General features: G+C 40.3%; 3 protein-coding genes across 3 annotated transcripts; 1 reads left to right on the forward strand and 2 right to left on the reverse strand.

Moving 5' to 3' along the window:
* Positions 1-2841: 2841 nt before the first annotated feature.
* Positions 2842-3189, reverse strand: SERLADRAFT_395307 (uncharacterized protein; the record flags this gene model as incomplete). The annotated part of the gene is made up of 1 exon (XM_007320776.1): positions 2842-3189. The coding sequence occupies one exon, from the start codon at positions 3152-3154 to the stop codon at positions 2978-2980; it is 177 nt and encodes a 58-aa protein (XP_007320838.1).
* Positions 3190-3267: 78 nt separating this feature from the next.
* SERLADRAFT_395311 (uncharacterized protein) lies at positions 3268-3684 on the reverse strand (the record flags this gene model as incomplete). Its single annotated transcript, XM_007320777.1, has 1 exon — positions 3268-3684. A coding segment is annotated over one exon (178 nt), but the record flags the coding sequence as incomplete, so codon positions are not given.
* A 4607-nt stretch (positions 3685-8291) lies between these two features.
* Positions 8292-9109, forward strand: SERLADRAFT_350783 (uncharacterized protein; the record flags this gene model as incomplete). The annotated part of the gene is made up of 3 exons (XM_007320778.1): positions 8292-8425; positions 8795-8810; positions 8957-9109. Coding segments are annotated over 3 exons (303 nt in total), but the record flags the coding sequence as incomplete, so codon positions are not given.
* Positions 9110-12531: the final 3422 nt, after the last annotated feature.

The raw sequence follows: 12531 nt of genomic DNA on the forward strand, positions 1-12531 counted from the left end.
TCTGTCTTGGTTCTTTGGCAGACTTCGCATCCATCTACGTATCTCGTGATATCTCTGTCCATATAGGGCCACCAGTATTGTCGAGTGATTAGCTCTTTTGTCTTATATCTTCCTGGATGACCTGCAATGATGGAGTCGTGGTTTCGTCGGATGATTTCTTCCCTTAACGCGGCATCCTTTGGTACATAGATTCTGCCTTTGAATACTATGCAACCGTCTTCGTCTAGCCATCCATCCTCTCTCCTCTCTATCTTTCCTTTCATTTTTTTTATCAGTTCATCCACGTTTCCTTTTCTCTTTGCGATCCATTTTGAGATCTCTAGCTCTCTCTTTTGGCTGTCTGCGATCTTTTGTCTTTGTTCTGGAGAGAGAGTCATTCTTACAAATAGTTTCTCATCCAGTAGCACAACATCTTCGTTGTCGTTTTCTCCTTTGTTATGATCTGATCGCCTCGAGAGGAGATCTGCTTTTATATGCTTCCTTCCTGGCATATGATGTATCGTGAAATGATACTGGCTTAACTCCGTCATCCACCGCGCCTGTCTCCTGTTCAACTTCTTTGGTTCTTTGAAATATAGCAGATTTTGATGATCTGTCCATATCTCAAATTCCTCTTCTGCGTCTATTAAGTAATGTCTCCATTCGTTAAGTGCCGTCATGATGGCAAGAAGTTCTTTGTCATAGATCTCGTAATTGCGTTCTGTGGGGTTTAACACTTTGGAGAGGTATGCAATTGGCTTCCAGTCATCCTTTTGTCTTTGTGATAAGACAGCACCCATAGCGAAGTCACTACTGTCCGCTTCTACTTTGTATTGGCCATGTGGTACTGGGAGAGCTAACACTGGGGCTGAAGCTACGCGTTGTTTCAGTGTTTTAAATGCTTCGCGTTGTTCATTCCCCCAAATGAAATCCTCTTTTCCCGTTAACTTGGTCAATGGTTTGGCTACTTCCCCGAAGCCTTCTATGAATCTTCTATAGAAATTTACAAATCCCAAGAATGCTTGTATCTCCTTCTTATTTTTGCACTCTGGCCATTTGCTAATTCCTTCTACTTTTACCGGATCCATGCGAATTTCGTTCTCTGAGATGATCAGTCCCAGGTATTCTACTTCTGTCTGTTCGAAATCGCATTTTTCTGGTTTAAGATAGAGATGATTCTTTCTTAGGATTTCTAACACACGTTGCGTCGTTGCTCGGTGCATTTTTATATCCTTGGTGAATATCATAATATCATCTAGATATATGATCACTAACCCTTCGTCTATCAACTCTTTGAAAAGCGTGTTCATCATTGTTTGGAACGTGGCGGGGGAATTTGTCAGTCCGAAGAACATGACTAATGGTTCGAATAACCCTCGATTTGTCCTAAACGCCGCTTTATGCTCGTCTCCTTCTCTCATTCGGATATTGTTATATCCCCATCTTACGTCCAGTTTTGTGAAGTATTTTGCTCCACTCAACTTGTCTACTAGTTCTCCGATCAATGGAAGTGGATATCTATTTTTGATAGTGATATCATTTAGCTTCCTATAATCTTGAACCGGTCTTAACTTTCCGTCTTTCTTTTTTATGAAGAAGAATGGGGATGCGAACGGGGACTTTGATGGTCTTATCCGTCCCGATTTTAGATTCTCTTTTAGGAACGCATCTAGTTCTTCTTGTTCTCCCCTTGCCAATGGATAGATCTTGCAATCTAGGGAGTGATCTCCCGGTATAAGTTCAATTGCGTGATCCCATTGCCTTCTTTCAGGTAATGTGTCAAATTCCTTTTTATCAAATACGTCTTTGTATTGATGAAGGTGTGCTGGCACTATCTTTTCGAATCCTCCTTCTTTTCGATCCTTGCCTGCGGCTTCTGCTAGCTTCTGTGCCATTGTGCCTTGGGCTCTGATATGGTAATATTGATCGTCGATCGTGGCATCTTCGAAATTATGGAGGTTTACCTGTATCATCCGCTCGTCTTCTCCTAGTTCCTCAAAGAATATTTCCGGATCCTCCTCTGGATCAGAGATTCGGATTCTCGGCCTGCATTCTTCGGGACATCTTTCAAAGGTCAACTTCGATTCTTTCCAGTCTATCTTGGGATTGTGTTTGTTTAACCACTCATGTCCTAGAAACATTTTTCCGTTACCCAGATTGGTTACGGCAAGATGTATCTTCTCGACGTGTCCGTCGATTTCCATGAGCAGTGTTACAAATTCATTGATGGCTCCGTTCTTATTAAGAGTTCCATCTGCATTGTAAACTGGAATAGGTCTCGGTATCTTCCTTGTCTCATATCTTTTGTCTTTAACAAATTGGGAGTCGATGCAACTCCCCGTGCATCCACTATCCAATAGTGCTTCGACTGTTTCTATTTGGAGAGTATCTAACATTGTAAGCTTACATTTTACGTTCATTTGATTGCCTTGGGTGCCCCTGATGTACTTTTTTGGGGAGGCAATTTCTATGATCGCTTGTATCGCTTCTACTTTTGGTAACCGGTTGATTTCTTTTATCGTTTCCCGGGTTACTTCTCTCGCTCTCTTTTTATGTGTCCAGGCACTCAGAATCCCAATGGATCTTTCTTCCTTTTGGTCTCTTAGCCTGTCTACTACCCACTCTGGGGTCCAAACTTCTGTTCTAGGTTTTTTTAAAGGGGTTCCTGACCTTTCTTCTACAGTCTCTGCTGCGTTTTCCTCTGTAGAGTTCGCCGCATCGGGTGTAGGAATCTTAGTATCTATCGTAAATGCTGCGCTTTCTAGCGATTTGCCCGCCGTCGGAACTGCGGATGTCTCATCACTTTGCGCCGCTTTTACTCTAGTTGCATCTTTTTTGTTTCGGATTTCTTTCTTTGTCTGGGTGGAAATAGTTTTATTGTCATCCGCGCTAAAGCTGCAGCTTAACAATTCTGAGTCATACGTATCTACAGTCAAAGGAAGAAATCGATTCGAAACATCTTTAGGCTCAGTCGGTCGATGCGGTACCGCTGGCCTTTTTAAAAACCCTCTAGGAGTTTTTCCCTCTCTTCTTTCGTCATCTTTTCTAAGAATTCTCGGACATTAAATTGCGGCTTCCTTTTTTGTGCGTCTTTGCACTTGAAGCTTCTATGTCCCTTCTCTCCGCATCGGTAACATCGCCCCTCGGTGCGGAACTTCGCTTTATCCACCTCCATTCGTTCTCCGTTCCCGGTGTAGGTATACCCGGTTCCGTCTCTTTTCTTCTCTCCTTCTTTCTTTTGTTCCGAATAGGATTTCTTTCCGTTTTCGGAACCTTTCTTCTCTTTTTCTCTTTCTCTCCAAATATAGTCCATTCTGATGAGTTCTCTTTTCCACTCTTGGTAATCTCTAGGAATATGCCCACCGTAGATCACCCTATCTACTAGCGGCTTATTCATATTTCTTCTGAGTAGAGATATTAGGAACTCTTCATTTATCCTATTTGTGTATCCCGCCCATCTTTTCTTTTCTTCAAACCTTTCAAAAAAGGCTTGGGCGGTTTCATTGCCCTGTTTCAGGGTCAGTATTTCATTCTTGGCAGCTTCTTTTTCAAAGCTGTCCTTGAATCTTTCTTCCATTTTGTCTGCGAAATACGGCCAGCTTCCGTATGTGTTTGTGATATCGAGCCCCATTTGTTGAGCGTCGACCCGGTTCTCTAGCCAGTCGGTCCGAAAGGCCGCGGCTTCTCCTTCTTTCATAAAAGATAGCACAAAGCTTATCTTTTTTCTATCGTCTTTGAAGTAGATGGCATCATCTTCGAAATGTAAAAGTAAGGACTCTCTAAAGGCCCTGTACTTTTTCTTATCTCCGGAGAAGTTTTCTGGCTTCTCCAATGCCGTTCTACTTCTCTCCGTTCTTTCTGGAGGTGGTGGCGATTGCTTCTTTAACTTTCTTTCTAAGACGCTCACTTCTTCGAGTGCCTCGTCTAATTGCGATTGGTAAAGCATCTGTGTTGCTCTTACTGCCTTTTCCACTTCTTGTTTTACGAATGCTTCCAATTGCGCTTCTTTCGGGGGGGGAGTTTCTATTCTGGGTAATGAGTCCATCATTTCCCTGGTGAAGGCGCTGTCCGTGCTGTTGGATGGCTCGGGCAGATCTCGATATTCTAGTTTGACATCAAATTTGAGTTGGGGAGGAGGGGAGTTTCGGATTTAATCACGGGGGATGGGATTCTGATTGTTGTTATTTCTGGTAGAGGAAATTGTCCTCTGAATACGTAATCTTGGGAGTAGACGCGTTGCTCTCCTATCCAAATGTACAATTCTCTACTAAGCATAGAAAGGAGTTCACCAGTGATAAGCTGGATCGATACACCGCTTTCTAAGATCTTAGTAGTCTATCTTTTCTCTTTGAGTCAAGGTGGTCCTCTTCTGTCCACCACTGACTATGTATGTAAGGTAACTATTTTTGTATTTTATGAATTTTATGTAAAAGGTATCGTAATAAATTGGGGTCCGAACGGTTGTCCCAATGTAACCCGCTTATTAAGCTGTCAGTTCTTCTCCCGACTGGCGGACGCAAATGCGCGGCCTGGTCAGAGGAATTCGAAGGATGAAATTACGTAAAACCGAGAAAATCCCAGTGGTTCCACACCAAAGAGATTATGATGATATAAAAGTGTAACTAGAGGGGGATGGTGACAAAAGAGTCTTGGGAGGATGAGGGTGATACGTTGGCGGGAAAGAAGGATAAAATGGTGTTGGGGCGAGTGGGGATGTGATGAAGTGGGAGGGTAGTGGTGGTTTGGATTGAACGTTTGAGTAGGGCTAGGATGAGGAAGATGATGATGATGATAACGGTGATGGTGGTTAGGATTGTTGCTGTTACGTTCATGGACGGTACTCATGGTAGTTGTTGATTGTGTAAAAGCCTTATCCCCTATACCGAACTAACGGAGGGATGAAGACCTTAAATCGACAAGTAGCGTCACAAGTAATCGATTGAGAAGTAATCAACAACTAAGGAAAATATGTACATGGGTGTTCACTATATATACGTTTCTGAGAGTCAGCCATGAGGCGCTGACTGATATAACATGCAGTAGCCATGAGGCGCTGACTGATGTTCTTTGTAATAGTTCTAGGCTCTTTGTCACGTGATGGTCACGTGATCTGATATAACTAAGTATTATGTTATCCGCGCTAATAGCAGCAGCTTAACATATTATATCTGTTCATGTGATTAGATATTAAAGAAAATAAAAAAGAAACTAGCGCTCTTGTTCAGGTCGTGACATTTCTGGTGTATCAAAATAGCAACACATACAGTCTACCTTGAAACCCATCCCATTGACTTCTATATCCTATTATCTAAATAATGACAAATATACTTCTCTGACCAAACAAACTTGAATCTGTAGGGACAAAGCTTTTGGTGTGTCTGATGCAGACATTGCTGTAAAGTTCAGCATCCATCACACTACTGTTTTTCACATTTTCAGCTGATATGCCAATAATGAAGATTACTATCGTATCAAACAAAAACCAGGCTGTCCAGAAAAGTTCACTACCCATGATGTGCAATATGCTGCTCAAATTCTTGTATACAGTAATGCATATGACATAGCTGACTTACAAATGAGATATTTCCTGCATATCAATGCAGAAAAAATCTAAACAAGACTTTGAGTGTGTGGCCTCAGTGCCTATGTATGCCAAAAGAAGCCTTTTTTGACACACCTTGCATGCAAAAATAACTGGAATAGGTCAAGGCACATACTGATTGGACAATTAAGAACTGGAAAGCACTAGAGTTGTTGAATGAGTTCAAGTTTAATCGGATATGCTCCAATGGTTGTATATGGTACTGGAGGTAGCCAAGGCAAGAATTTGATCAACATTTGTCAGGATCAAATCAGTTTCATGAAAAAATAGTCTATTAATAAATTTATCAGGCTGGTCTAGAATAGTATCCCCATAAATAGTGTGCTATTCTCAATTAAGCCTCTATTAATATCTCCAGGCACTTGATTAGATTCAGAACTGGTTGGCAAGAGTGTTACCAACCACTTTAATCATTGTGCTGGATGGCAGGGAGTACTGTCTATTTTCTTAGCTGCAATTTAAAGTGGTAGCAATAGTTAAAAAATCCCAAAAGGGCAAGAATAAGGAGAATACCAAATAGTATTTCTAGCCCTAAGGCCAAAGGTGTAACAGGGAAAGTGTCTGAGAACTGTCAGGATTATTTCATTTTCCACCTTCACTCACTATGTCTTGTTCTCTGACACATTCCCTGTTACACTTTTGGCCTTAGGGCTGGAGATATCATTCAGTATCTTTTTAGATTTTAGATTTTTTTGGGTTTTTCAATCATTATTACCATTTTATATCACAGCTAAGAGGATGGGCAGTACTCCATACCATCCAGCACAATAGTTGGAGTGATTGGCAATACTCTTGCCAACCAGCTTCAAATCAGATCAAGCACTTGGAGAAATTAATAGATTACTTTCTCATACAGCTGATTAATCACCAAAGTCATACAATGTTTTATCTTTTTTTTATTAGCTGATTTTATCCTCAAACCACCTTTCTTTTATTCTTTTTCTGGTCTGATGATGATATATAATCACTATATAAACCCTGTACTATCATGTATCAGTTCTTTAGTTTTTGATTACTTAAATTACCCACTTTACTCCATATCATAAACCTCTGAGTCCAGCTCTCATCCTTTAATTGCTGTATTAAACAATCTCATCTGTTGACCTTGGACCCACTAACCTCCTCTTCTCTGTAAGTGCTGAGAGATAGATTTTATTTTTGTTTTAGTCTTGCTTTGCCTCACAAGAACTACAACATAGTGAGTGATAAAGATAAAATAATTCTGACAGTGTAAAGGTACCTGATAGCTGAGGGATTTAGATGCATTTGCTGCATGGTGTGCAATATAGATGAAAATTTACATGTCCAAATCCTTAAAGATAACTTGTTAAAGGCCTTTTGAGGCCTCAGTATTACCAAGAAGAATTATTATTTCCAGCAAGGCAGTAATCCAAAGCATACAGTGACTCTTGAAACCCTTTCCATGTTGACTCTGGGTGTCATGCATGAAGCATACCATCAAATAGCTTGAGAATTGTACTTAACTTTGGTGGAGTGTTAAATTGTACATACTCTTTGGCTGTAAAATCACCCCATAGGTCATGTGATTTAGTTCACATGCTATGGAGATATGGCTGATTTAAAACAGAAACACCATAAAAAGGGTTTTTTCATTTTTGAACTGATGACTAGAACCTTAGTTAAAACATTGGATATTTGCTATTATGTGTTGGTACAAACAAAACCATTGCCCTCTGGGGCAGACCTGGCCCTGGCTGTGTCCAGATCACACAGCATTACAGTTGACACTTTGTGCAGTCTTTACAACAATCACAGAGCAACAACATACAATGGATGCAAGAGTGAGTAGCACCGGGGTAGCCACGGGACAATAGACAGAATAAGCCAAAAGTGTGAGAAAGGAAAGGAAGCATAAACGTAAATGAGTAATGACTAAAAGGTCTTTGGAAAATGCAGCGGACATTTGTGCTTTGGAAACCTGGAACCTACGGGTCCGGGAAAAATATATATACAAATAGTATGTCTGAGCTTAAAAAAGTTCACACACTTCTGATTCTCAACCACCATCATGGTCAAATCCCTCCCTTTTACTCAAAAAAGCTCTATCCTTTTATTGCTTGATGTTGGCTACTCCAGTGAAGCCATTGCCAAGCAGGCTGGTGTTAGCCCTTCTATTATATCCAAACTTTGCTCCAAAGAGCATTCTACCCTACCTAAAGCTATTAAAGGTCATTCTTCCAAGCTTTCCCCTACCAATATTTGACATGCCCAACATCTCACTACCTTTGGCAAAGCTGACAATGCTGTTTAAATGACCAAAGCCCTTACCAGCATCATCAACCAACCCCTCTCATCCAATACTGTTTGTCTTCATTTGAAGACATCTAGTAAGAAGGATGTGGTGAAGTCCAAACACCCCCTTTTTTCTACTAGGCATCACAAAGCTTGTTTGGATCTTGGACTTTGGTTGGAGGACTGGAAAAGAGTAATATGATACATTAAGACTAAAATCAATTGCCTACGGTCAGATGGGCATAGAAAAGGGCAGGTAAGGGGATTAGTGATAGACTGGTAGATGGAACTCTTAAGTTTGGAGGAGGTTCCTTGATGATGTGGGGCTGTATGACTTGTAAAGCAATTGGATTTGCTACCAAGATTGATGGTAGGATGGATGGGACCTTTACCTTCGGATGAGCTCTAACAAACCCTAGAGTATTATGGTCTCAATCCTTCTGAAAGTATCTTTTAGCAGGATAATGACCCCAAGCACACCTGCAGGAAGGCCAAGGACTGGCTAGAGGAACAAGCATTCAATGCTATAATTTGGCCTGCACAATCACCTGACCTAAATCCTATTGAACATTTCAAGAGGAAGCTTGCACGGTATAAAAAACCCCCCCAATGTGATTCATGAATTGTGGGTAAGGACTTAAATGGAGTAGGAGAAGATACCAGTTGAGGAGTGTCAGAAATTGATTGAAAGTATGCCTAGAAGGATTTAGGTAGTGTTTAGGGCAAAAGGAGGCTATATCAAGTACTGATAATATCCAAATACCCTTTCAATTCAAAAGTGAAAAAACCCTTTCCATGGTGTTGTTGTTTTAAATCAACCATATCTCCATAGCATGTGAACCAAATCACAGGACCTATGGGGCAATTTTATAGCCAAAGAGTATGTACAATTTAACACTCCACCAAAGCTAACTACAATTCTCATGCTGTTTGATGGTATGCTTCATGCATGACACCCAGAGTGAACATGAAAAGGGTTTTTAGAGTTACTGTACATTCAATTTGGCAAAGGAGTAGTTCAAGAAAAAAGGCTCAATGCATATCTATCCAAGTAGTACCAAACATGCTCAATAGTGTTTATTCATATCACTATTTGGAGGCCAGTTGAGTGCATCCATTTAGACATCACTGCCACAAAATATTACAGAGTTATGGGATGTTTTGATGGATGAGTGGGGTTATATTGAGATGGACTACATTGATAATTTGTTTAAAAGTACGCAAAGGCAAATTGGGGCTCTTTTAGATGATAAAAGGGGTGCTGAAAAGTATTAGAAAGGGTAGTCTCATTATCTTGCATACTGCTTTTGATATACTTGATGTTTTTGAGCAGGTGTCACTCCCAAAAACAAAATGCACACCAGTTTTTGTGGTAAGTACTTCATTATAATTTATATAGTACAAAGTTTTTTATTTCCACATATCTGATAAGTACAAGGTTCTTGCTACTTGGAACACTTACTACCTTAAGTGAATCTGTATTTATTGTCAATTATTGTCAAAGAGCACTACAATTTGTGAAATCTGCTATGCTGTGTATTTTCTTTTTGAGACACTGTATATAGAATAATTTGTAAGCAATGATCATGTATGTATGTATATATATATGTATGTGCTATGCAAAGGCTTTCGGGTGAAAGTGTGAGCTTCCCCCTCTACAGTATTTATGGTATAGTAATTATGGTATACAAGATATAAAATCCTGAAAAATGACAAAGCCAGATAAACCCAGTCTCAGCAGCTAAAGCTGCTAAGCATCCACTGTTCTCCATGGAGCCATTGTACCTTAGTGAGTAGCACCTTTAATTATAAGTAGTAGGCGGCTTAGTATAGAAATACTTTTGTCATTTCTATAGCCTCTTGGACAGCAGCTGAAATATGTTATATTACATTTCACGGAGATTACATTAAACTGACATCTATTGTAGTTTCACTTAGTTATATTAAAAAATAAGGATTATAAGTGAGGTACAATGGGTGGGCAGGTTATCCTAAGTGTTTGAATGTCTATTATATGTTTTGCAACAAAAACAAAGTACTGTAGAGGAATAACATTGAAAAGTTGCTTACTCATATTTTGGTAATATTTATTGGATGGGTCATATCAGCCCATTGTCAGAACCGTGACCTTTTAGAGTGTTAGAGTTACAGAGTACGAGATTGGGAGTTGGCTTAGCTCATGCACTAGGCCCTTCTGTGGACTTCAGAACTGACAAGTGACAATGACAGCAATTAACAGTGGTAGCAGTGGGAAGTGTTGTGACCATTAGCACACTGAATCACAAGTAGCAGTTGTAAGGACCATTTCATTATTTTCTTATCTTCGCTATGTCTTGGTTCTCGAACGCTTTTCCCGTTACACCTCTGGCTCTAGGGCTAGAGGTATCCTTTGCCGTTTTACTTCTCATAGCCCTCACAGGCTTTCTTAACCATCACTACCATTTTATATCACAGATCAGAGACTGGGTATCGCTCCCAGCCAGCCAGCACACTGGGTAGGGACTGGTAGTAGGCATCTCGCCAACCAGCTCCAAGCCCCAGTAAAGCCTGGTTATACTAATAACGCCTTATTTAGGATTGTACCTCATTATGGGGATACAGTTCCTGAACACACGTGACAATCCTCTATTATTAGTACAAGTCTCTCACCTGCTGATTAATCAAGTCAAAAGTCGTACAATAGTTACTTCCCCTTTTTCTTATTGGTTGATTAATTCCTCAGACCACTTTTCGTATATTCTCCTTTCGGTCTGAGGAACAAACCGTTCACTATATAAAGCCTTACCTATTCATGTATGGCTCCTTAGTTTTCTATTACTGAATTTACCCGCTTTACCCCTCAACGAAAACCTTTGAAGCTTACCTCTCAAAGTCCTCTACTCGCTATATTTACTAGCGTCTGTCGACCTCAAGCTCATAGAACCTTTTACTCCCTGCAAGTGCAGAAGGAGACAGGTTTCGTTTTTGTTATAGTTTATCGTTGCCTCACAGCAGTGAGTAGTATACTTGAGATTAGAGAAAAAGTCTGAATTGGATTTTTTTTTACAAGGTAAAATACAGGGGTTTATATAGTAAAAGAAAGATAGGCTATGCACAGTATAGCTGTGCAAAAAGAATGAGGGAGAACATGAAGGAAGGAATGTATGCTGATAAATCCTGCATAGGTAGTACAGGATAAGATCATCAAAATAAGGAAAAGAAAGAGATGAAACAATGAATACTGTGTAAGTAATGTAACAGGTTTGTACAGCCATAAAATAAAGTCCAATAGCAGAAAAAGAGCAAGAAAATCATGATGTCATGGGAAGATGCAGTAAAGAAAGCAAGGCAAAAAATAACTTCAGTATCAACACAGTTCCTTTGTTGTCAGTCAGGCATTCTTAAAAAAATATGTGTCCATAAAAATGATTCAAAAATGAAAAATAATTGCACTGCAAATGGATGTTCTGCTGAAAAAAAGGAACTGGAGCCACCGGTCCACCACCTAGTCCAAATCTGACAGTTCCATGGCCTTATCAATGGTCTGGTTGTATTGGACCACCTGCTCAAATGAAGGAGGGAGAAGAGTAGTTCCGATTTGGAACAAATGTGTCCCAGGCAGTGTGTGGTAAGTGTAGCTGTAATGAAAACAATGGACGAAGGATAAATGTACCCAAGTGAATGGGACAGCAATGTACATAGGCAACGCAAGGGAAAACAAGTGACCAATGATTTAATAGTGGAAAACGGCAGATCAACATCATGAAGATGGACCTGTTTCCCAATTTAGACTGGCCGCTGGGGCTTTGCTGATATTAACAGTGGCATATGGTGGTCAATAGATTGGTGATGGAGGCGGATGGAGAGTGATGACATCAAGTGTGGTGAAGGAGCAAGGAAGATGAGTAGGAGGAGGGTGGAGGTGACGAAGAAGTGGACTAGAATAGGGAGCCAGATACGACCATCTGGTGAGAATAAAAAGGAGAGTTAAGGGCCCATAGTGGGGCTAAGTAAAGGGAAAAGGGTAAGGGAGAACAACAAAAGCAAGGGCGCAATGTGTAGCCAGTGGCGACACGGAAATTTACCAAAATGCAGAAAGTACTGAATGGAAAGTAAAGGTGAGCGCGACTTGACTGCCTAATAGAGATGGTGCTGATCAGCCACAAGTTCAAAAAAGGCAATATTAATTACTATTCCACATGGCACTGTGCTTGTGTGGCGCAAAGGCGAGTCTTTTGAATATTTGCTTCATTTTTGACACTTGTCCATGCTACCAATCAATTTTGGTGCATGACACCAAACCCCCAAATTTTTGATACTCTCAGAATTATGCTCATCATGCTCTGCTGCTTAGTATAGCCCTGTACCCCACCCCCACATGGTACTCCAGATTGTGAGGCAACATTAAACTATAACAAAAAAACACCTGTCTCCTTCTGCACTTGCAGGGAGTAAAAGGTACAATAAGTTCTGAGATCAACAGATGCTAGAGATTGTAGCAGGTAGAGTACTGAGAGTGGACTCAAGGGTTTTGATCAGGAGTAAAGCGGGTTATTCAAGTAATAAAAAGCTAAAGAACTATACACAAGTATGTAGGATTTTTATAGCTAATTGTCTATCTCTCAGATTGGAAAAGGAACAATAGAAAGGTGGTCTGAGAATGAAACCGACCAATAAGAAAAAGAACAACTATTGTACAATTTCAAGGGTTAATCAGT

The sequence above is a fragment of the Serpula lacrymans genome (genome assembly GCF_000218685.1).
Source record: "Serpula lacrymans var. lacrymans S7.9 unplaced genomic scaffold SERLAscaffold_10, whole genome shotgun sequence".
In the NCBI taxonomy this organism is placed as follows: Eukaryota; Fungi; Basidiomycota; class Agaricomycetes; order Boletales; family Serpulaceae; genus Serpula; species Serpula lacrymans.